The sequence below is a fragment of the Trichosurus vulpecula genome, chromosome 3, assembly GCF_011100635.1.
Source record: "Trichosurus vulpecula isolate mTriVul1 chromosome 3, mTriVul1.pri, whole genome shotgun sequence".
NCBI lineage: Eukaryota > Metazoa > Chordata > Mammalia > Diprotodontia > Phalangeridae > Trichosurus > Trichosurus vulpecula.
The window spans coordinates 276,120,579-276,146,603 of NC_050575.1; the positions used below are offsets into that span (position 1 = coordinate 276,120,579).

At 43.2% G+C, this 26,025-nt stretch overlaps 1 protein-coding gene across 1 annotated transcript in view; it reads right to left on the minus strand.

Moving 5' to 3' along the window:
* Window positions 1-25,800, minus strand: part of OVOL2 (ovo like zinc finger 2) — a 54,003-nt gene extending 28,203 nt beyond the window's left edge. Inside the window, exons 1-3 of the mRNA XM_036751718.1 lie at window positions 25,701-25,800; window positions 24,540-24,808; window positions 5,551-5,740 (exon numbers count right to left, since the gene is read on the minus strand). Of these exons, the coding sequence (XP_036607613.1) occupies window positions 5,551-5,740; window positions 24,540-24,808; window positions 25,701-25,800 (559 nt within the window). The remainder of the gene's footprint in view (window positions 1-5,550; window positions 5,741-24,539; window positions 24,809-25,700) is intronic.
* Between the last annotated feature and the right edge of the window lie 225 nt (window positions 25,801-26,025).

The following is a 26,025-nucleotide window of genomic DNA, read 5'->3' on the forward strand; positions in this document are numbered from 1 at the left end:
GGAATTCAGGAGGTGCTGATAAGAAGGGAGACTATTCCAGGTGTGAGGGTTGGCTAGAAAAAATTTGAGAAGAGAAGGGATGGCATATCTCATTTCAGGAATGACATGGAGGTGGGGATGGGAGCTTGTGGATCACTTGGACCCCTCGGCTCTTTTTTTTTTTAAATCTACCATTTCAATACCTAACAGCAGCACCTCCACACAAAAAATGAATTGGGGCAGGGGAGCAGCTAGGTGGCCCAGTGAGTAGAGTACCGGCCCTGGAGTCAGGAGGACCTGAGTTCAAATCCAGCTTCAGACACTTGACACACTTACTAGCTGTGTGACTTTGGGCAAGTCACTTAACCCCAACTGCCCTGTCTTCCCCCCTCAAAAAAAAAAAAACCATAAAATACATAAAAATGAATTGGGGCAGGAAGAGGGGAAACTCATCTAAGTCAATCTGCCTATTTATTACAAGCTCTGTTAAAGTTCTAACTGATTAACATTGAAATGTCACAAAGCTGTAAATTTGATTTAATTCCTATTATCCACGTTTCGCAAATTTTCTAACCTAGTGGTGTGAAACTCATTGATACCAGTCACTAAACCCAACATAAGGATCCTTACAGGCCACATATTGACTTAGAAAACCACAAGTTAATATTATCTACGTTGTATTATATTTTTTTATTTATTTTGTTAAACATTTCTGTATCGTTGACTCTGAAGTTAAGAGTTGAACATCTCTGCTCTAGACTTCTATGGGCGAAATGAGAATTATCTTCTCTCTTCCAATAAGATGATGCATACAAAAAACTTTTTTAAAAAAGGTAGAAAAAGGACTCCATGTAAAGGTAGTGTATTTTTTAAATTTAATACTATATGTGTTAATGTATCCTCTTTAAAAGAAATGCTAGCATTATCCTCAAGTGAAACATGCAGAAGCAAAATCCCTTCATGCCAAGATGTACATGATTTACCTATATGTTTCAGCTCCGAGTGGGACTACGAGGACCAGGCTGTCACTGTGTATTCAGACCACACCTTTCTCTCGGTCAGCCAGCCACGGCCAAAGAACAAGAAGGGGGAATAAACTGTACTACTCCACCTCGCTCTGAACGTCAGGGTCAATCCAACAGGCGTTAATTGGGTTTTTTTTTTTTAACCCTTGAACCTTAAACTGAATCCACAGAAGTGAAGTGAGGAGAAACGGAACTGAAGCCCTGCATTCATTGGCACATTATGGGAATCCTAGATCCAATGGGCTGAGCTTCCAGGGCAAGAAATTCTAGCCTGGGTTGTTTACCTCGCAGGACTGACTTTTTTTCAGGCAAAAACAAAAACAAAAAAAACCTCCTATTGGCTAATCATCTTTCTCAAGAGGTCAATTTATGTCCTCATTCCATCCCTGACTCTTACATACACCCACTTTGTACTTCTTGGACATTTTGTTTGTTTCATTCTTCGTATTTGTAACTTGCCCTCCCAAGCCTAGCACAGTAACTAGCATCATCATAGGCCCTTTAATATTTGTTGGCTGACTTACTGATCATGGTTAATTTGTTAAACCTACAGGTTTTTACTATCTCCTCTTCTAAACTGGGAGCTCCATGAGGGCAAGGATTCCATCCAGTGTCTGTCAACCTAGCAAAATAGCCACTTAATGAATGTTTGTTGCATTGTTTGAACTAAAATAAAATTAATTTCATTCCAAGTCCATCTGGAATGCCTTCTCTGTTCCTCTCCAACTCAACTATGTCCTTCTCCCTCAAGCCAAATTCACATCTAATCTCCTTTACAAAAGACTTCTTCTATAATACCAGCCGATTTACTCCACTTAACCTCAATTCCTAGGATGATAGATGGAAGGAACCTTAGAGGTCATCTAGGCCAAACCTCTGCCCCCATTTTACAGATGAGAAAACCAAAGCCCAAACATTTAAAAATTATTTGTCTAAAGTCACATAGATAATAGCCAGCAAAGGCCAAGATGTGAACCGAGGTACTGTGACTAAAAATCCACCCCTCCTCACTGACTCTCCCACACACATATTCTGGGGCACCTGAATGACACTTACATTTCAACTTAACAAACTCATGTGTGACAGTCACTGTATTAAGCTGGGACTAGAAAGACCAAAAAAGAACCAGGCCCTGCCCTCCAGGGCTTACAGTCTACAGGGGAGAGGCATATACAAAGAAGAGTAAATGTTTAGTGTTCTACCTTCCTTTTCCCTTGCTAGACTGTAAATCCCAGCTTATGACACTCTGCTCATTTTTTTAATCCAAAGAACTTTGAATACAATGAACACATAATAAATGCTGTCGATTCATCAAACCTGAAGGGCTAGCTAAATTCTGGTTGCCTCACACTCTGTTGAAGGGGGATGTGGATGGAAAGACATGACATTGCACACACACACACACACACATAAATAGCATTACTGGAGTTCTACATCTGTAATGAAAAGAAAAACTTTTCAATGAGGACCCTCTACTTTCATATGCCCTGAGGGATCAATTTAGGCACGACAGATTTTAACCTATTATGGTCAAAGCAGCACGGAATCTTTATTGATCAAAGGGTGACTTGATCCACTACTCCATATTGTAATTGAAGTAAAATGTAATTAACTGTATAATTAATGTCACCCGGGAGGCAGCTTGGTATACTAGACAGTAGTGTAATTGAGGGTACAGGCCCAATGCACGCTGGCTCTGGGCCCCTTGTCAGTCTCCTAACCTGGGTCTAGATGTACCCCAGCCAATTCTCGAAGACAAGGAATTAGAAGGACTGCTGCCTTGCATCAGCAGAGGGAGTTTCCTCACTGAAAAAGCCCCGTGCCAAATCATAAAAAATAATAATGTCACACATCCTAAAAACACACACAGATTTTTCTTCATCATCATTATGATCACTACTGACATTTACACAGTTCTGCCAAGTGCTTTACATAATATCCAATGTGATCCTCACCACAGCCCTTTGTACAAAACAAATGGGCTACAGATATTTTTAATCCTCCCATTTCACAGATGACGAAAATAAGGTCGAGATCAGTAAAGTGACTTGCCTTGGCAATCATCAGACAGCTAGTATTTGAGGCAGGATCAGACCCAGGCTGTCCAAGTCCACCCTCCACTATTGTGAAGTCTCCTCTCTCCACTTGGATGATGAAGAGACAGCTATTGAAAAAACCTTAATGCTTTCTTTACACCCACTGAATGACGAGGGAATTACCACTAAATGGAGAATGGCAAAGATCTGGGGCCTTCAGAACCCTCACAACACTGCCTGGATTCTCCAGCAGTTTTAACTGATTTATTCCTTCTCCTGAATCAGGTGTCTATGCAGTCCAAATACAACAACTACTTGCCAGTCTCCAGTGTCCTTGTATACCATACAGCCTCAATCTCAGAGAATCCCTCCCTTCACTTTTGTGTTCAAATCATTTTCCCATTATCAGTGTCAAAACTGGCAAGTGCAGCCGGAACCAGATTAAAATGTAATTGGGCAATATTTAACAAGATAAATAAAAACACAACAATGCCGTTACATTTTAAAACTGTCAGTATTTGGTCTGCAGGGGATCCTTATGTATATATGATTAGTGACGCCCATTCTATTTGAGTCTGACACCACTGGGGTGGGGCAGGTAGTCTGGTGCAGTGGATGGAGCCCCAGAGTCAAGAGGACTTGAGTTCAACTCGGGCTTCAGACACTTGCTAGCTGTGTGACCCTGGGCACGTCACTTAACCCTGTTGGCCTCAGTTTCCTCTCCTGTAAAATGAGCTGGAGAAGGAAATGGCAAACCACCGCAGTATCTTTGCCAAGAAAAGCCCAAATGGGTCAGGAAGAGTCGGACGTGACTAACTGACAAAACGCCACCACCACTACGTCAGAAGACAAGGAAAATTTTATGCCTCTCCTAAAGCAGGACGCTAAGGGACAAGGAGCTAAAGCAGCGTATGCCAGGTCAGAGTGGGAGGCTGGGGCAGAATCTCAAACAGAAGTAAGATCTCCCTCCTCCTGTTTTTGTCCTTCCAACAGGAACAGAGTGCCATTTAGAACTAGGCTCATTTCCCAGGAAAGTTGTATAAAATATCAGTGGGAACAGTGCCATCGAGAACTACATCTTAGTAGTCAAAGAAGACAGAGGAACATGGAATAATTAACCAACAGTAACTTGTTCGGCCCTTTACACTCTTCCAAATGTTTTCACCTGTACCGTCCCTGCTTTGTTCCCACGGTGACTGTGAGGCAGAGAGAACAGATTTTACTATCCGCATCTTATAGATGAGGAAACCAAGGCTCAGATCACGTGGCTTGCAATAAAAACCCAAACCTGCTAATTTCAACCTGCTTTGTGCCAGGCACTGTGATAAATCCTTTACAAACATCTCATTTGCTCCTCTTAACTCTGTGAGGCAGGTGTGATTACTATCCCCATATTACAGTTCGGGAAACTGAGGCAGACAGAGGTGAAATAACTTGCCCAGGGTCACACAAGCTAGTAAGTATCTGAGGCTGGATTAGAACTCGGGTCTTCCTGACTCCGAGCCTGACACTCTCAACCCACTGCCCTATATCCCCCGAAATGTTCCCTCCAATAGATTTTTGACAGCTGGAAAAAGAGCAAGGTCATAAGAAATGATGACCGAGAAGTTTAAAGAATGGGAAAATCTGTACAAAAAATCTGTAAAAAATGCGAAAATCTGTAAAAAAAAAAAAAATAGAAGTATCAGGCAAACAACATATACAAGGTCTAAAAATAACAACAACGCATCAGAATAATTGCCATCATATTTCTTGCTTTCTCAATGGGTGGGAACAAGGTAGACAAGAGAAGGGAATCTGGAACTGAAAATAAAAAGATAAAAAAGAAAACAACCAAGAAAGGCAGCCTACATTTGGGGAGCAATCTCGGCCCTAGAGAACCAACGATGAAACCCAATTCCCCAACTCTCAGTCAAAAGGTAAGGGCCTAGCCGACTATGAATGCAGAATGTAGCAAATGCATCTGACCCTGCCTCACCTTGACTGGTTTTGTTTTAACTGTTAGGGGTTTTTTCCCCTTAGTATTCGACAGGTTCAATGGGCTAGAATGAAGTATATCAGGAACAGACAGCAGCATAAAACAAGGGTATTAATAAAACTTTTAAAGAAAAGGAATGTGCCCCTTCCACAAAAGACCTATGCTTTTTTCTTCAATAGTCTAATGACTTTTTCATTGGCATGGGAACTTCCTCCCTGAAAGCAGACCATCACACTTCAGGAGCTTAGTAGAAGAAAGTCTTTTAAGAGTTGCTGTGGCCAAAACACAAACCACTTGGGGATGAGTGTCTGCACTTGGCCAGACTGGTGTTCTGAGGACAGACTCGTGGTGAGTCTACCACCAGGCCCAGAACAACGTCCTTCTGGCTCGGTAGAACCAGTCACGGTTTCTGGGATCCTCAGCATAGCCCTGAGACTCCAGAGTCAATTTTCGTACCAGGAAGAGACAGAGATGACTTGAGTGGAGAACGAGACTTTAAAAAACGCCACCACCACCACCAAACTCTTCTTACCTGTGTGAGTCCGGACATGCCTTTTCAGGTCGAAAGTATCATTGAAGCCTTTGCCACAGAAGGTGCACAGGTGCCTTTTCACCTGGTTGTGGCATTTGAGATGCCTGTTGAGCATCCGCTGGAGACGGAAGCCTTTGCCACACAACTCGCAGCTATACACCGTAGCTTCATTACAGGTCCCTGTTGTGAACTGGGAGGCAGAAAAAGAAGCCGAGTTAGCAGCGAAGGAGAAACTGATTAGAAAAGAGGGGATGGGGGAATGGAGGGAGGGGATATGTCTGGGTTCTAATTCAGTAAGCATCCAATAAGCTCCTACTATATGCACTGTACTAGGAGCTGGAGATATATAGACCCAAAAAAAGGGAAAAATAAAAATCCCTGCCCTCAAGGAACTTACACTCTATTGGCCTCTAAAGTTCCCCCAAAAGGCCTTATAAAAAAAGGTCGATAATCAAATGGAGGAAGTGTAGGCAGGGGCTTACTTTGAAGCATGTTTTGCCTAAAATAAGCCTCTAGCTTTGGGTGCATGTGGTTTCCACTATCTAAAAATACCAGGCAAATGCTTCATGTTGCATCAGAATCCAAATGGGAATGAGGAAGGCGTAAATTATTTGTATTCTGGTTTTCCTCATCTTAAAAGTGAGTCTGAAAACCAGAACAGGGGCAGGAACAAATCGTGGGATCCTAGATTTTGCACTGGAAGGGTTTTCTGAGGTGAACTATGGATGAGCAAACTAAGGCCTGGAGCAAGGTCAACAATAAGAAAGCAGCATAATCCTGTCCTTCTCCAAGAGCCACAGGGGTTAAAATCAAGGACAAACTATGTGATTTAAAACAAAACACTAAGGATCCAAAAAGCAACCGACTTAGGGATAGTTCTCCGTGGTTTCCCACTTACTGACTGAGACTGCCTGACTGAACCAATCACTTACTTATCTAAGGAATCAGTCTTCATGATCACAGATGGCCAGAACTGGAAGAAATTTTAATGATCACCTGGCCAGACGAAGAAAAAGGCTCAAGGAAACACAACAACTTGCTTAAGCTAACTGCAGATAAATTGTTCTTCCACTACACCACAAAAGGTCGCTGCCAGAAAAATTATTCTCATATGATTAACTGTGACTATCTCAGCAACAGGATGACTATGTCTTACGCTGGTATTACTGTATCCCCAGTCTGAAATGCCTCCTCCTCCTAGCCTTTACACAAATGGTGCCCACCCTTCAAAATGCAGCTCCAACTCTTCCCCCTCCCCGAAGCCTTCCCTGACAACCTACCCTCCCCCTCCCCCCACACACACACACTAAATCATAGAAGTTCAGATTTTAGAAGGAATATCGATGGAGCTCAAAAGAAGAAATCTCCACAATAACACACCTGACAGGAGGTCAAACATTCAGCTTTTTCTTGAAGATTTCCAATGATGAGAAACCCACACCCTGAGGTATCCCATTCCACTTTTGAATAGGTCTAAGGGCAGCTCGGTGGCAGTGGATAGAGTGCCAGGTCTAGAGTCTGAAAGACCTGAATTCAAATCCAGCCTCAGACACTTACTAGATGAGTGACCCAGGGCAAGTCACTAACCCTATTTACCTCAGTTTCCTCATCTGTAAAATGAGCTGGAGAAGGAAATGGCAAGCCACCGCAGTATCTTTGCCAAGAAAACACCAAATGGGGTAGAGCCAGACATGAATAAAGAGGTTTATTCAATGCTCAGTTCAAAGGTGACCCTCTTACATTAGGGATGGCAGCTAAGTGGTGTGGTGGATAGAGTGCTGGGCCTAGAGTTAGGAAGACCCATCTTCCTGAGTTCAAATCCAATCTCGGACATTTACTAGCCATATGACCCTGAGCAAGTCATTTAACCATGTTTGCCTCAGTTTCCCCAACTGTAAAATGAGCTGGAGAAGGAAACAGCAAATCACTCCAGTATCTCTGCCAAGAAAACTTCCAACGAGGCCACAAAAAATAGAAGATGAATGGAAAAAATGACTCAACAGCTTCCACCAATTATCTCTGGTCCTGCCCTGTAGGGATAAGCAGGACAAGTCTCTTCCACAGGACAATTTTTCAAAACAGACCTTGGCCTCCTCTCGGCCAGAAATACGTCTGTTCTTCAACACTCAAATTAGCACTTGACTATCTGGTGTGTACATTAGTGCAGTCTAAGGTCTTCACAACTGTCTAGTTTCTACGACTAGATTATAAGCTTATAAATGCCGTGAAGATAGAACCTTCTCTTACACTTCTCTGTATCCACAACTGTGTTTACTTAATCCAGTCCTGGCACTGAACAGACTTTTAGTAAATGCCTGTTCTCTAATTAGTGCCTTCAATTCAACATCTTTCCCCCAAACTCCATTCCTGTCCTTCCAAGACTGAAACGGAAACCTAAGCATCACCTCTGACTCACACCTTGCCTCCATCTCATTTATTGGTCTTCAAATACTGCCAGTCTTAACTCCACAACATGCCTACCACGTACCCCTACTGCTCCCCTCCTAATTCACAGTCCTCTTGATGGTTCTAGCACAGATGTCTCTAACCCGTCCTATATGATACTGCCAATTTAATCCTCATAAAAATGCATCCCTCCAAACACCTTATATCTAAACCTTCCATGGTTCCCCACTGTTCAAGGAGTAAGGCCAAACTCTGGTACTTCCAGGCTTATCTTACAGCATCCTTCCTGCACTCCACACTCTGCTTGGCCAAAGCAGATTTACTAAGTATCTCCTAAACATTTTTTCCCCATCTCTGCCTCCCTCCCTCCCATCACCCTGTTCCTCAGGCCTGGGTTGAACGCATTCATTCCATCTGTTTACTGGCATCAGAACCATCATTCAAGGCCAAATTTAAATCTAATCTCACAGTATTTTGGGGGGGGAGGGGAAGCAATCAGGGTTAAGTGACTTGCCCAGGATCACACATAGTTAGTATCAAGTGTCTGAGGTCTGAATTTGAACTCAGGTCCACCTGCCTCCAGGGCCACTGCACTAACCTAGCTGCCCTTCTCATGAGTATTCTGTACTTCCCTTTTGCATTTATCCTTTTCTTATTTGCATATATACATATATTTGCATATATTTATCTCTGCATGTACTAAATGGCCAGGGAGGACAGGGATAGTGTATTGGTGTTTAACAAATGTGTTCTCAGTGCAATACTTGGCACATAAAGGGCATTTAATAAATGCTAGTTTTTTTGACTGATTGGCCAAATGAATAGTTATCAAGTCACTTGTGAAAGGTCTCCACTTGTGACCCTGTACAAGTCATGTCCTGACTGTTTATGCCTTCCCTATCCATGTCAACTTCTCTTTCACAAAGATATGAAAGGAGTGATTCCCACTCACTGGCTAATTTAAAATCTGAGAGCTGCCTGAGGCTCAGAAATGTTTAGAAAACTTGCCTATAATCACACAGTTACCAGAGGCAAGATCTCTACCCATTTGGCCATGCTGTCGAAGGATCCATATTTTAAGGGAATGCACGACCAACCACTTTTGGCTTTTTCATCATCCCTGTAACTTCCTAGACCCAAGGCCCGGTAAGCTGGGCACCTCATCCCTCTTTGTTTTATCTCCCCTGATTAGAATATAAGCTTCTTGAGGGAAAGTTTGTTTTTTGGCAGGGCAACTGGGGTTAAGTGACTTGCCCCAAGGTCACACAGCTAGTACATGTGTCAAGTGTCTGAGGCCAAATTTGAACTCAGGTCCTCCTGATTCCAGGGCCGGTGCTCTACTCACTGCGCCACCTAGCTGCCCTTTTTTAAAATGCTTTAGCATTTGTAACCCCAGGGCTCAGAACAAAAGCGCTTGGCAAATAACAAGCCTCAATAAATTCTTTTTCATTCATTCATTTACTCATTCATTCTTCAGCCTTTGCGTAGTCTATAGAGTGTAATGGGAAACAGAGTTGACAAGTAATCTAATAAAACTGAGCTTCATTGAGTAAAGAAAGCAGAGGAAGTGCACAGCATGTAACAGTAATGCAAATGAAAACACTAGGAGGCAACAGAATTCAGGTCAAACACAATGGACACTATTTGCTCCAAGTTACTGAAATTCAGACGTGCATCCTTCCTATCGATCTGTTAACAAATGGTAAAATACAGACTGTCACTCACAACTGTTGTGCTACAAAGTTTGGCTTAACTGGTTTTTTTTAATGGAAAGGTACTTATGGGGGAGGTGGGAACTGGTATTTAATTCTTAAGTAACTGAGAGGTGCTCCTTTGTTGTCTCCAGCATGGGCCCCAGCACCAAGAGCATAGTTAGAAGTCTTGCCAAATGCTGGTTGCCTGATGTGTTGTAACAAATTATTGATTTCTAAAATAATAGATACCACCAATTCATGAGATGTGAAGGAAATCTCCCCCAAAATTTTAAAAACCACTTAATGATTATAAATTTTAAAATATTAAAATAAAATGAAGTTATACAGACAGCAGCTGTAGCCAGAGCAAGGCATAACAGACGACCTGAGCACCGCGCTGGAATTAAAGTCATAACGGCAGCAGCAACAACAAAACCAGAGAAAAATCTCCAAATTTCCACTGAGTCCTAAGATGATGCAAGTGGGGGGGTGAGGACGAGACATAGTCAGATAATAAGCTACTCTTGGGGTTTAAACGACTTGCAAGCTCACTAGGAGTCCGCAAGGCAACATGGTAGCTACAAAAGCCAAATGTATTTATAAACAACATTTAGAGAGGCCTAGTGTCCAGGGCAAGGAAGGTCAAAGTTCTTCTGTAGTACGGCCTGGTCAGAGGCTAGAATGCGGTGTTCAGTTCTGACCTGAATTCTGGATGGGACATTTGATAAGCTGGAGAACGCCCAGAGAATGACCTCACTGGAAGTCTTCAAGAGAAGGCTGGACAGGCTACAAGAACAGGTTGAGCTGTAGATGGTGGCAGGGAAGGCATCTGAGGTCCCTAACAACCCTTAGATCTTGTGATTTATGGAAAGACTTAGATAAAAATGTACAGGGTGAAGAGCAGATCCGTTGTGATCTGAAATGGGAGACGTCTCAATACCGGACCCATCCAAGTGCCTGTCCAGATAATTCAATAAAAAGAGTGGGTCGAATGAAAATCATGGTAGACACTACAGCAAACTGCTGAGGTCTTTCTTCAGAGTGGAGGAAGAGTCCAAGGAGCCAAAAGCCTCATTTTTCTACATCCAAAGTCCCAATAGTGTTTAACTACGAAATCATCCGTGTTCCTCATTTTTGTAAATCCCCATTTAAAAACAAACAACAAGAAATGTAGTTTCTTTCTCTTTACAATCTTGCCCGTTCAGATAAAAAAAAAAAAAGACACTTATTCGGACCAAAAAAGCCTAAAGAAATGAAATTCTCTCAGTAAAAGCTGGAGGGAAATCACGGCCAAGAGAGCAAAGGCCCCTCAGAATGCCAGTATGTAATCAGCATCAGGAAAAGATAACAGCTTCCAACAGAGAAAAACAATGACTATGTATTCCCATTCACAAAGTGTGACCTTTCCTCTCCTTCTTCTAGGATAAAGATTGAACTTCTGCATTTATCCCAAAGCAAAGACCAGCAGGGTCTACAGCTTTCTCAGGCCGCGAAAAGTGGGCAAATAGAATTATCTCCTTGCAAGAAGGAGGAAAAATTAGGTCCCAGGATGTAACAGCAAATCACTAAGCTATATATAGCTTTGTATTAACTGAGCAATCATCTTCACAGGTGGTTTGTGGAAGCAGACTGGCTGGCAACTCTCTCCCCAAATTTCATTTCTCCTTTTTTACCCACCCCATCCCTTATCGCTATGTTCAGATTAGGTGGCCCTGATCCCATCATCAGAATTATCTATTATAATCTAATCATCTTCATTATTTGCTTTGTATCTCTAGTGTTTATCATGACTCCTAGCACTTAGTAACTTTTTAATAAACATTTATTTAATACAATAAAAAATTCTATTACTCTATTCTATTTATTATGACTACTTTATTTTTTTTAATAGTGAATCAAGAAGTATTTATTAAGTGACTACTACATGTCAAGCACCCTGCTTCAGGATGGGGAATCAAATACAAAACTGAGATAATCAGCTCTCAAGAAGTTTATACTAGCTCATAGTAGGGAGCTAGGTGGTGAAGTAGACAGATTGCCAGGCCTGGAATCAGGAAGACCCGAGTTCAAATGTGATCTCAGACACTTACTAGCTGAGTGACTCTGGGCAAGTCACCCAACTTTGTATGCCTCAGTTTCCTATCTGTTAAATGAGTTGGAAAAGAAGACGGCAAACCACTCCAATATCTTTGCCAAGAAAACCCTAAATGGATCAAGAAGGGTCGGACGCTGAACAACAACAGAGAGCTGTGTGGTCAGTTAAGTAAATGTAAGATACTATATTTTAAAGTAAACATAAGATATTGTATATTACAAACGAAACGTGAAGTGATGGGAGTCAGGGTGGGGCACAATTGAGAGAGTAAAGAAATGCCTCTGAAAAGAAGTGAAAATTTTGCTGTCTTGAAGACAGCTAACAGTTTGTTTTTGTTTTTTTGAGGCAGTCGGGGTTAAGTGACTTGTCCAGGGTCACACAGCCAATAAGCACCTGATGTCAAATTCAAACTCAGATTCTCCTGACTTCAAGACTGGTGGCTCTATCTACTAGAGTCACCTAGCTGCTCTGAGAGCTAGCAGGTTTTCAGAGAGCACCATGAGGTGGTAGAGCTTTCGAGACCTACATAGCCTGTGCAAAGGCAAGGGACCAATCACTAATTATTTATTTTTGTTTTGATTCTATAACTTCACTGTGGTTTTGGTAGATTTTTGTGACCTCATGTGGGAACCTTATCACCATGAAATATATTTTTTTCTTCCCAATTTATTAATTTATTTATTTACACTTTTGAACATTCACTTCCCTAAGTTTTAAGTTTTCTCCCCCTCCCTGCCCAAAAACATTCTTTCAAGGGGAAGAATAGTTTTCAAGGTCCAAAGATGCCTTGTCCAAGTCCTCCTTCATCTCAGCCCTTCCCTCTGAGAATCTCTCCAATTCATCCCATCTTTATCTCGTTGGGCTCAGTTGTCTACATGTTGTCTTCCCATTAGAGTCTGAGGTCCTTGAGAGCAGGGACTAGTTTCTATTTGGTTGGTTTTTCGTGTTTTTGTTTTGTTTTTTTGCCTTTCTTTGTATTGCACAGCCCGGGCACGTTTTGTTGTTGTTCACTTGTCTCCCTTGTGTCCTACTCTCTGTGATGCCATTTGGGGTTTTCTCGGGTTGGCACACAGTAGGTACTTAATGCAGACTGACTAGACTTGTCTCTGTTGTAATACAATCTCACTGAGGGCAAGGATGAGCTTTTGGTACTGAGGTTGGTACAAGGTAAATGCTTAACAAACTGTTAATTGATTGACGGCTTCACCATATTGCCAGTCATCTGACTCAGTAACCTTCACTTTTCCTTCTTCCTCATTCTTAACATCCAGTCACTCTCAAAATAATCTTTCTAATGCACAGGTCTCTCTGTGTCATTCTAAAACCTTCATGGGTTCACTCCCTATTATATTTTCTCTTCTTCATCCTTATTCCTTCAACCAGTTGTGACATTTTAAAAGGCTTGAGACATAGTTTCTAGGGAATCATTTTATTAACAAGGCCGGCGGGTTATCAATAAAAGGATGTTCATTTGGCCGTCTCTCAGACCGAAGACCTATAACTACTTTTTATTAAAAGGCCCGGTAATATTAACAAAGTATGTTGGAAACAATCTCATCAACCTCCCTGAGCCAGTTTCGTTTCTGTTTTTAAACCCCAAAGGTAACTAACTCTTGAAATTTTTTCCCTAACACGCTCAATCTTTCTTAAGTATCAGTTATCATTTTTTTCTTTGTACCCCTCCCCCCACAGGCCTACCATAGTAACTGGCTTGCTTAATAAATGTTGTTCAAATTGAATTACAGGTGGGTCCCCCCACCCCGTCCGCCCCCCACCCCCCCACCGTAGAGACAGTCCGTCCCCTACTTCCTAGTGTCTACCTCACTTCCTTTAGCACAAGGGCTCACATTTTTTTCACCTGTTTAGGTTTATACACACTTATTTTCCCAAAGTTCAACATGGACTATCCAACCATGGCGCCCGGTTTATGTCAGCTGTAGGCTTTTTCAGGGCAAGCACATCTTAGGTGATCTCAGGACCAGATCTCACTGGAATACACTCCCGGTTACTCGAGACACAGCTCTTACAAACTTTTATCATAGAGCAAAGGTGCCAAGGGAAGAGTCTAGTCCTTCCCCTTATTATTAGAGAAGGAAGATGAGGCTCCCAGAGTTTTTCAGTTTCTTGAAAGGAAGCTGATGTAGTACAGTTTGGGTGGGGTCAGAAAACCTGGGTTTTGGCACACTTTTTAGGCCTCCGAGATGCCAGACAATTTCCTCATCTGTAAAATCGGGATAACGATACTTTCGCTGGCCCTGAGAAGGGGAACTGTGAGAGAAGGTCCTCCTTCTGAAAGCCCTAGGAAACTGTGAGCTACTATTACCGCGCTAGGCCAAGGTCATCAGAGAGAGAATGCAGCAGGGCCAGGTTTCAAACTCAGAGCTTCTGATCCCAACTACAACACTGTCTGAAAGACTGATTAAGTGAAAAGGACACACTGTCCTGAGGGTAAAAAACAAACAGAGACAGTCCAATGGGACCAAGTGTCTCTCTAGATACAGGGAGAGAAAACACTGAATGAATAGTTAGTTGCAAAAAGCCCCAGGGGCTGCAAAGTTTTCTTGCAGACTGTCCAGTTTGCTACAGAATCTCAGCTTTCATTTTAAAAACACACTAAGTTTCTCGCTTGCTCTTCTCACAAACAGAATCTCTGTGGCATAAACAAATGAACTATTGTCTTACCTGGGCGAGAGTAACAATAGCAGCCAGAGAGCAAAGGGAACACACCAACTGGCGTTTTACTTCAAAGCTTCCCTTAGAACTGACCAACAAACAAACCACAACAAAAACCTACCACTTTTTTTTTTAAATCAATGATCCTTCCACCAGATAAGTTAATTAAATTAATGGGCCTATTTCCATAGAGCACACATTTTATATCTCTTTCAGACTGCCTCAGCCACCCGGAGATGTATGTAGCACGGGGTCTTCCTATCACTTTTTTGCAATAAGGCTGGCTGTTGAAAGCACGCTAAAATATTTTTCCTATGTAATATTTTAAGATTCTTTACCAACCCTGGGTAGAATGAAACATCCAGCTGCAAGAAACTGACATCTGAAAACACCTAAAAGGATTGGTGGGGACAGCAAGGTACCACAGTGGATAGAGTTCGGGGCCTGGAGTCAGAAAGACGAAGCACTGTGCACACAGCCTAGGAGTGTTAAAGCTAGAAGGTCTGTGATACAAGAAGAAGCCTTAGACTTAGTTCTTAACCTAGGGTCAGTGAATTTATTGCTTTTTTTATATATTTTGAAAACTGTATTTCAATAGAATTGGTTTCTTTTGTCATCACATTTATGAATGTAAAAAACACAGGCTTCCCCAGACTGCTAAATTAAATCCCTTAGTCCCCCAGACCTTCCTTTGCTACTCTGGATCTTTTATTCCTTTAAATTATTTTATCCTCTACAACCCGGTGAGCCCCATATTAGGCATTCACTTGTTAACACCTGATGATTGATGTCATTTCATCAGAGGGATTTTATCTTGACTTCTGATCGATCTGGCAAAGCTTTTTAGCATTTAATTGCCCTCCCTCCACCTACCTAGTTAATAAGATATATAAGCACTAAGGCCTTACACAGTTAGAGGAGCCCATTTGTACAGGATTTGGCTAAGTGCTGTTATAGCTATTCCCAAATCCTTTACTTAGATTTGGCCAGGAAATACACCCCTCCCCCCCATCCATGTCATCAGTGTCCCAGCAAAGTCTCATGAGAGTTGCCTGGGACACTGAGCAATCCCATAGCCAGTAAGCATTAAAATCAATCCACTATACCGTAACTGCATCTTTTCACCATAGAAAATTTCCACAGAATGGTAATTAGATTCTGCATCCCTCTTCCAAGGTAGTACATTATCATAACCACTAGGGGAAGGGAGGAGCAGGCATTATGATCAAAGAATTCATCAAGATGTGGGTTTTTCCCCCTAGAATGGATTTTTAATATGGGATCCAAGAATGACCACAGGGTTTGTAAACAGACTTCTGGGAGTCCATGTATTTGAATGCAGAGAAAAATTACATCCATATTCCCACTAACTCTTAAATTAAATTTATCATTTCTTCTGATTATGAACGTGGCAACAAACCACAGTATCAACAGTAACTGGGACTCTCTCACCAAAAGAAATCAGATATTTTCATGTCACATCACAATTTTTATCTCAAAATTTATCTTATTACATTGTTATATATTATTTTATCTCAAAATATCTTTTATGCTTATTACTACTTTATTATTATTTTAAGCTTATTACTACTTCAGAGTTATCTGACCTGCCACTAGAATGAGCATGATTTCAGTCTTCCTGTCTACAGACTGTATTTCAATAAGAAGTAATTTCCTTTGTAACCCACTGTGTTTTATTTTATGCATTTTAAAAACATTCTGAGAAGGGATCCATACGCTTTACCAGACTGCCAAAGGGATCTGTGACACAAAAAAGGCTAAGAATCCCTGCTCTAGGATTACAGAATTTTTGAGTTGTGTCAAATCTTATAGAAATCATCTGTGTCTATCCTACGTTGGTCAGTTTTTCATATTTAGCTATGCTTATCGGAAAGCAGACAATTCCTTTCCAGCATGGCAGATCCTGCCAGCGTACTGTAAATACTGCTAGAGAAAAGGTGCTTAACCTGGGGTCCGCGAAATAATTTTTAAAATATTTTGGTAACTGTTATTTGAAAACTTTGATAACCAAAATAATTGGTTTCCTTGTGATCCTATGCATTTCATTCGGTGCATTTAAAAACATTCTGAGGATGCCAATCTGTAAGTTTCTCCAAAATGTAAAAGAAGTCCATGACACAAAAAAAGTTAAGAATCCCTGAACTTGGGGCAGCTAGGTGGCCCAGTGACTATAGAGCACCGGCCCTGGAATCAGGAGGACCTTAGTTCAAATCCAGCCCCAGACACTTGACACTTACTAACTGTGTGATCTTGGGCAAGTCACAACCCCAAATGCACTGCCTTACTGCCTCCAAAAAAAAAAAAAAAAACACCACCAGAATTCCTGAACTAAACGGAGATAGGGATACAAGTTGTAAGGGGGAAAAGCATAGGAATAGCAGTAGCAAGAAGGCCTGGTTTCCAGTCTCACCTCTTTTACTCAACTGGCAGAAAGGTCATGGGTTCCCAGCTTAGATGCTGGGAATTAAAAAAAAAAAGATAAAAGTAAAATAGTTCCTGTCCTCAAGGAGCTTACAATTTAACAGAATAGACAATACATACACATACATGTACACGTACACACACACACACACACACACACGGAGTTTAAATCTGGCCTCAGACAGACTAGCTGTGTTACTCTAGGCGATCACTTAATCCTGTTTGCCTCAGTTTCCTCATTTATAAAATGAGCTACAGGAGGAAATGGCTAACCATTCCAGTATCTTTGCCAAGAAAACCCCATATGGGGTCACCAAGAGTCAGACATGACTGAACAAAATGCCAAACCACATGCAAAGCAAATAAAGGGTAACCCTAGAAGAGAAACCTGGGCAGTCAGCAAAGGTTTCATGTTGAAGATGGTGCTTAAGCTAAGTTTTGAAGGATGTCAGGGATTCTAAGTAAGTCAGACCAGAATAGTTGGAATGTACAGATAGACGTATAGAAAGACAGAATGATAGATATACAGGGTGTCCCTGAAGTATGGACACATAGGCAAAAACGCATATTTTGAAATATTTGGAATATTAGCAGACCTTAGCCCCCTTGACTTCTTTTTCTGGGGAATGCTAAAGGAAAAGGTGTACTCAATGAAAATCACAGATGCAACACACTTGACTGAACGCATAAAGAGTGAATGTGCTAAAATTGAAGGCAATGTGGAGTTACTGCATCAAGTTCACATGAATCTTGGGAAGGGCATCAACCTTTACATCACAAATGATGCAAAATCATATTGAAGATGTTATTTGTTAATATTCCGGTTAAATAAAATGTTGAAAATTTCATTCATTTCATTTCTTGAAAATATGCATTTTTACCTATGTGTCCAGACTTTAGGAACACCCTGTAGACATGGACAGAAGGATGATAGATAGGTAGCATTTATTAACACTACTATCCAGCACTAAACAATGGAGACAGAAATATAAGTAATCAAGATAGTTTACCCTCCCTTAAGTAGCTTACATTCAAAAGGCAAGAAGATGATCTATAAAGAGGGACTTGGAAGGCAGGAGGGCAGTAAGTAGGCTTAGCATTGTACGGTTTTCCACAAGAAGTGACACAGAGGGCTGACCAACCTATCACAAGCCAGCCAAAAGTCGAGCCCAGGGTGAGTGCATGGAGGAGAGAAATAAAGTTGGAAAGGTAGGTTGAGACCAAGAGATTTAAATGTCAAAAATATCTTCCATCTGTTCCTAGAATTAACAGGGAGTCAGCGGAAGTGAAGGCTGACATGGTCACATCTGCATTTTAAGAAAATCACTTTGGTAGCTATGTAGAGAGTGGACTGGGAGTCTGATAAGCCTTCTTCCCCTTACTGGCCCTCTGCAGACTGTGATGCAGTCACACTGGCCTCCCTGCCATTCCAGAACACAATTCTCTCAGATCCAGGCATTTAACTGGCTTTCTCCCATGCCTAGAACTCTTTTCCTCTTCATTTCTGACTCCCTACTTCCCTGGTTTTCAAGTCCCACCTTTTGCCAGAAGCCTTCCCCTCTAAGAATATTCCTAATTTGCATCAAAATTTTTTTGCATCTTGTCTCCTGCATTACACTGTGAGCTTCCTGAGGGCAGGGGACTGTTTAATGCATTTCCTTTGAATGGACACTGCCTAGTCCTTAATAAATGCCTGCTGACTTGGGTCAAAGTCCAAAATTAAATACATTGAAAAAAATAGGAGAACGGACTGGAGTAGAAAAAGGTTGGGAGATCAATTCATTCAGAGGCTATTTGTAGCATGCTGGGAGTGATGAGGGCCTAAGTTACGTTGGTGGCCCTGAGTAAGGGGAGAGAGAGAAGAGATGTGGCGATAAAAAATAAAACCTAGCAAGGAAGAGTGTTGTTTGTCCTTCGTTCTGGAAGAGGATCATGACATTAGGGAAGTGATACCATGCTGTGCAAGTGAACTGAATTTAAGTAAGGGAGGACTGTACGAGTTACCAGCCTCACTTTCTCCTCCAGAGCCATCTGGGCCCAGTGGCAAGATATAGATCAGGAAAACTGAAGATGGTCCTGGATGCAGTGAGACACCTTGGCCTTTTTAAGCTAAGGTCTTTAACAGGTCTTAGTTTGACTGACGCAAAGCCCGTTCGCAGTGAGTAAGACTAGCTAAGAAATGAGACAGAAAATGTCCTTTTTTACTTAGTAAAAAAAAAAAATCACTCTGGGAGGGGAAGACCCTCAGGGTTTCTGGTCAAAGCAAAAACAATTGTTATTTACATTCATCCTGAGCCAATCAGGGCCCAAACAAAGACCAAGTGGGGCTTGGCCTGGCACTATTGTTGGCCAATCAAAGAGAGCCAGAGGAATGTAAATTTTAATCACCGAAATTGGGATTTACTGCATAGATTTCTTTTTTAAGGACAGTCTCTGTAGAATCAAAATTGAAGGAAGGTACACTGAATGGATATGAGCAGTCTGCAACACATAACTAATGAGGAACTCCAGACAAGTATAGGAGTAAATGATGAAAAACGGTTGATCATCAAATAAAGTCAATGTGCATTATGTATATATGTGCGTGTGTGTGTGTGTATTCACATATACACACACACACACATATATATATTATTTTTTATAAGGTCAACAAGCACCAACTATGTGTTAGGCACTGTGCTAAGCACTGGTCATGTGATAAGAGTGAATGATAACTCTTAGCCTATATATTCCACTGGTATCTTCAGGATATCAAGAGAAAATCAGGATGACCGCCAACACACTGGACAGACCCCCAAGTTTATGGGATGACAGGGACAAGTGTCACATAAGATGGGTTGGCATGAGTGGGTGGGTTGTGATCTACAGTTGGACGGAACATCCACTTGGATGTCCTGTCTCCACTTTGCATCTGCGGCTCTGCCTGGCTGAAGCGGAGTGAGAAGAGTCACACGCACACACACACATCACATATGTGTGTGTGTATCTACATACACATACATATATACATGCATATACATATATATAACTAGGTTGTGAACAGTAAAGGATAGCAATGCTCCAGAGAGCTAACAGTGAAGTTTAAGCATGGAAGGTTTGGGGGGAAAGGTAACAAGTTCTGTTTTGAGTATAATGAGTTGAGATGCCAACAGGACACACAGCCCAAAATGTGCCAGAGGCATTTAATAATACAAAGGACTGGAGCTCAGAAGGAATAGTAGGCATGAACATGTAGATCTGGGAGTCGCCTACACAGAGACCATAGTTGAACACATGAGATCTGATGAGGTGATTGATCAAGGGACAGCCTGGGGTACGTCCATGGAGTAAGGGGGGTTGACACAGATGATGAGGCAACAATGGAGACTCAGAACAAGTGGTCGGAATAGTAGAAGATAAAGGGTCACAAAAGCCCAGAGGAAGATAATATTGGGAGGAGCATGCTGATCAGTAATTTCATATGCTGCAGAGCATCAAGAAGGATGAGGACTAGAAAAGGTCACTGGATCTAGCAATTAAGAAATCACCGGTGACTATGGAGAGTATTTCAGTTGAGTGATAAATTGAGAAGCCACATGACAGAGGATTGAGTGAAAGGGAAAAAATGAGTGAAGAAAACTTTTTCAAGAAGTTTGAATGAGAAAGGGACATCTAGCAGGGATGGTAGGCTCCAAGGAGGTTTTGTTTGTTTTAAGGAAGGGATCAGTGTAGCATTATGTAAGCTCTTAGAGAGCAGAAACTGTTTCTTTTGTTCTAGTACTGGCCACGTAGAATTGAGTGAACTCTGGAAGATTCCATCTAGCTCAAAAAACACCCTAATTCTAAACCAAATCTGACTTGGGGGTGTGGGGGTGGGATGAGGAGAGAAAGGGGGAAGAGAAAGAAGTTGTTGCTAGGAGGAGTCAGTGAAATCCATATTCAGATCAACCCTTCTTCGAGATTTTCTTTTGGTCCTGATGCAAATTAGCAATACCTCTATGATTTAGAGACTTAGAAAAGCCTCAGGCACTAAAAGATTAAGTTACTTGCCTAGGATTATAAAGCCAATTTAAGGTTGGAAGCCCCCCAGAACCCAGGTCTTCCAGACAGGGAGGCCAGACCTCTCTATTATTCTACTCAACTGTAACAAACAAAATAAGCAACTTGACTAAATGTAATAAATAAGCAAACATACCTCCAGCACAGTGAATAAATAATGCCTCCCACATATACTATTTTCAAATATGTGTAAATATTGTGACTAATAAAATGCAAATTCACTTAAAACTTTCTGGGATGCATGATAGCTTTTTGGTATCATGTATTTTTCTCACTCAAAAGATAATAAAAGTATCACTTTCACTTGTACAACATTTTCTGACACAAAAAAGACTCCTTCATACTTGAAAAAGTAGGTACAGCACTCACAGACTTAGGCCATCCGCTAATCAAAGAAATGAACTCCCCTCCTGCTACCAATACAATGCCCACTCCCACCATAAATTAGCACTCCGAGTACAAACAGCAGAAAAGGAATTTTTTTACAGACTTGGCCAAACAGGTTTCTGATATTTTTCTTCTAAGTTACTTAAGGAGAAGTAGAGCAAAGAAACTGCCCTGAAAAAAATAATTCCTCCCTATAGAGAATTCTATATAAAGCCAATGGTTTATCTTGGACCTGGAGGGTCAATTGCCCATGTAACACAGACCCTGATATGCTTTTAATATCCAGGTGCATATGCTTGCAAAGTCAGAACCAATCAGATGGCTTCAGTAGCGATGGGCTTTTTTTTTTTTTTCATGGAGGTAGGGGGGAGGTAGGGGGTGAAGGGTTGGGAGGGGGAGGGGAGAATGACACCATAACCAAAGAGCCCTTCTGCTTGTGGGCAACAATTTTTTTGAAAAAAAGTTAGGCCTGACATTCCTGGGACAGCTATTTTCCTGGATTAAAAAATATATAATTTTAATATATTAAATATATGCATATTTAATATAATAAACAAATAGATATACTTTTTAAAATATATATATATGCTACTTCTTTCTCGGTGCCTGAAGCCAGCTGATTTTCAAATCCTAAATTTCCAGCCCAGATGACTCTCCAACTATCTAGAGAAGATCCTCCTACCTGGATATCCTACTGCTGGTAACTCAAACCCAGGCCCTCTCCAATCAAGCTTATTATCTTTCCCCTAAACAAGCTCCTCCTTCTGTCCTCATTGTTTCTACCATCATTCTCAGAGTCTCCCACGTTGAAACCAATCGTTTTTTTTTCCTCTCTCACTTTTCCTATCCAATTAGTTACCAAATGCTCCGTGATTATTTCTCAAATTTGTCTCTTTTCCTTTCCCTCTGCCACCACCTCAATACTCTCTACCATCTGCTTGTACTAGAATGGCTTCCAAACAAATAATCCTGCTAGGTTTATCTTTCTTATAACCTGGTCAAATCAATGGTCTTTACTCATTACCCTTCTGTTGCTCTATGACCTACCAAATAAAATTCCAACTCCCTTTCCTGGCATTGAAGGTCCTCCTCAACCTGGTACCTCCCTACTTTTCTGGAAGTACACCATCCTGCTCCCCGCCCCCCCTCATATGCTTCAACCAACTGAACTACTCACCATTCCCTAGACACACTCTCCACCCTCCAAACCTTTGCAGTTCACTATGCCTGGAAATATTTTCCCCGGTTTCACCTGCTGAAATACTCCATCCTTTTCTTCAACAAATGTACAAATTGAACTTCCTATCTTCCCCCTGCAAACTGCACAATGCGAAGCGTGCGTTAACTATTGGCACTTAATAAAATGTAGGGTGAAAACTGCACCTAGTTTCCTGAGTCTTTTTCACCATAATAACTGGCTGACCAAGCAGAGTATTCAAATTAGACACATAATTCCACCAGTTAAGGCAGTATGCCGTAGACAAGCTTCAAGCGATTATTCTCTGTGTTTAGAGATTCTGTAGTTAACAAAGTACACTGAAGAGAATTCCAAATTTCTGGAAATTCACCCAGTCACATGGGTTAACGTTAATCCTACATATACCACAATCCCACAGGCCACCATTCTGAGATATTCCTCACACTGTGAACTACCTAGTACTGTGGCTGCATAACAGAAAAGCAAGAGGTTTTTCTTTTTCTAGTGGAGGCTAGAAATTCAGATGAGAAGAGACACAATGCAAAGAGAGAGTGAGAGAATTCATATTCCGCTCATTACGGACTTGAGGGAAATGGAAATTATTCTGTAAAGCACAAGGTGCCACTAAAACTAAATTTGCACTACAGCCAAATCAGAAAGAATGCTTTAATCCCTAGCCTTATTCCCCAGCAATTTATTCTCCCTTTAACACAAAGCAGTGGGGAGGAGGGTGAACAGGACGGTTAATTGCCCCAATTAGAAAAAGATCTACTAATTCTGGCAAGTTTATGGATAAAGTGACTGGGATGCTCTCCGGTATTCCCACACCCCCCTAGATGCCTTTCACTTTCATCAAGTGGGAATAGTGTGGAGGGAAACTGGAAGTGTGGGGAACAATTAAATACCTTCCTCTCTTCCGGCCCCCCCCCAAACCTAAAAAAATCACAGATTAAGACCAAATTAATGTAATCAAAGATATAGAGATAGTAATTCAAGACAAGCCACCTCAGGCAAAGACTACTTAAAACCAGAAACATCCCTAATTGACTCCAAAGTTTGGTGCTACTTGGCCCCCTCCACCCCACATAATCCTAACAATGGTTAAAAGACTCAGTCGCAAACAGCCCCCGGCACACACCCAACCCCTCCCAACAGAAAGTACAAAGAATTAAACTTTAGTCCATTTCCTCTGAAATAAGCTCTTCCCTTCTGAAAACAGCTTGGTCTCACCAATTCACATGGAGCCACATGAAGGGGGAGGCTTGATCAAGGCTGGAGTACGGAGCACTGAAAAAGTTCTGTAGGAAAGCTACTCTCCCATTTTTCCAATTAACTGATTTCCTCGACCTTTGGTAGGCCCCTTTGTCCTTCCATCCCCTTTAAAGGAGAATGTCGGAGTTGGCCCTCAGCGGAAGGGTGGGAATTCCCTCCACCTCCTCCTCTACTAAACCCCACGAAACAACAACAGAGATCGATGGAAATGCAAACTACTTCGGATTACAAAGCAAACCCTGGGAAACCCAACCCCCTTCGGTGGTCCGTACGGAACGCAAACATTTTCAATATGGATTCCCGGCAACTTTAGATGTGCAGATTGTGTGGGGTCTACGTCCGCTACAGACGACAGTTACTGAACTGCAACAAAAACTGCACCCGACGCCTTCACCAAATGACGCGCGAGGGCCATTTTGTAATAAGCAAAAAGCTGCAAAAGGTGTAATAAAAACACCTACTACTCGAGTGTACGTGGTCACGCTCCCCTTTGTGCACACATCCATTTGTGATGAGAAAGCAATCCATCAGGGATCATGACGGTGCCCAAGCCCGGGAGGCGGCTACTGTGGCTGCCGCCCTGCAGGAAAGCGCAGCTGGCCCGGGCCCAGAGTCAGGTGCACCGAGCCGGCGACGGTTGCGTGCACAGGTTCCCGGGCGCGGCGCAGAGCGGGCTTGGGGGCGGGGAGGGGCGAGGAGCGGGAGAGGGGTAGACGCCAGGGCGTGGTGGTGGTGGCGGCGCGGCTGGGGCGGGGGCGGGGTGGGGGCACAGTCTATCTAGTACCTTGATTTTAGACCTGGCGGTCGGGCGCTTTCCTGCCAGGTGCAGCGCTGGCTCCTCGTTGGTCCTGGGCTCCGGGGCTCCCGACTGGGGAGCGAGATGGTCCCTAGGCTCCGGCTCCTGCACGGAGCCGCCACTGCCGCTCCCCAAGCAGCAGAGGTCGGCGCCCCCGGGGTCCCCGTTGCTGCCGCTGCCGCTCTCGCTGCTGCTATTGCTGCTGCTCTCGCTGCGGTAGTCATCGGTGCTGTAGTGGAGCATGCAATCCAGGCTCACTGGGGGGGGAGGGGAAAACACAACACATAACATGGGCGAGTCAGTCCCCGCGGGGGTCCGTCCGGGGAGCCCGGGGGCTGTGGGGAGGACCAAGCAAGCTGTTTGACCTCCGGGCGGTGCCTTAGCAGCAGCCGCCACAAGCCTCGGCCCCAGCCCGGGACCTGGGAACGGTGCCAAGTATTCCCAAGTGGGAAAGGCGTTTGGGTGGGGAGGCTAGGAGCCCCGGAGAGACGACAAAGTGGGTTCTCATGCTTTGTCAACAGGAGGCGAGAATGGGGTGGGGGGGGAGCGGGGGCACGGCCCTCCCACTCCCAATTTTATCCCAACAGCAGCTCCAGTGGGCGGCTCTGGGGGTCGCCACCGAAGCTTGGCAGGGTAGCGTTGCGTAGGCACACGGGTGGGCACTGTGCGCCAGGGTCTGGGAGCAAGCTTTCTATGAGAGGCAGCGGGCGAGCTGCAAGGGTCTGATCGATCAGCTGAACTGCATCTCCCGCTTGTAACAGAGATGAGTTAGGGGAAGGTCTTTGGGCAGAAGTGCTCGAAAGGTGGAAATCAAATCAGGGAAATAAGTATCGCCTGTAGAACCAACCCCCCCCAACTTCATTCCGTGACGGCTCTCCCCCACTCACCCCCCCCCCAATCTACAGTAGCGAGGGGTCCTGTCGTGCCCGGGTAATAGCGCCCACTGGGGGCACTTTGTCCAATGTCCCCGCCTCTCTCTCCTCTACCCCTCCTTGGTCTTTTCCAGTCCTCCCCCCCCCCCGCCCCCCAAGCCCCTCAGCGGGTATGGGAAGCCATGCCCTGGCCCATTAGCGCCCCCGCTTCTTTCCTATTTGGGGAGAAGGGGCCCACGCGGTGAGGTCCCATCCCCGTTCCGCTTTCCCCGCTCACCTGGGATGTAGGTGTCGGCTCTTTCCTCGTCCGGGAGTTCATCCCAACTGCGGATCGCAGCTACTGGGTTTCTTCTCTTTACCAGGAAGACTTTGGGCATGGTGGGGTTTGGAAAAATAGGGGAGAGCGGTTCGAGTAACCTTTACCCTTACCAGGTTCCCTCAGAGTAGCGAGCTCGCGTCCCTGAACTTTTCCGCGCCGGTAGCAGCCCCCTTCTTCCCCCTCTTCTCTTCTTCTCTCTCAGAACTCCGCAAGAGGCGGCTGCTTCTCCTGCCCGGGGATTCCAGGGTTCCCCACCCCACCTTCCCGCCTCGCCTCGCCTTGC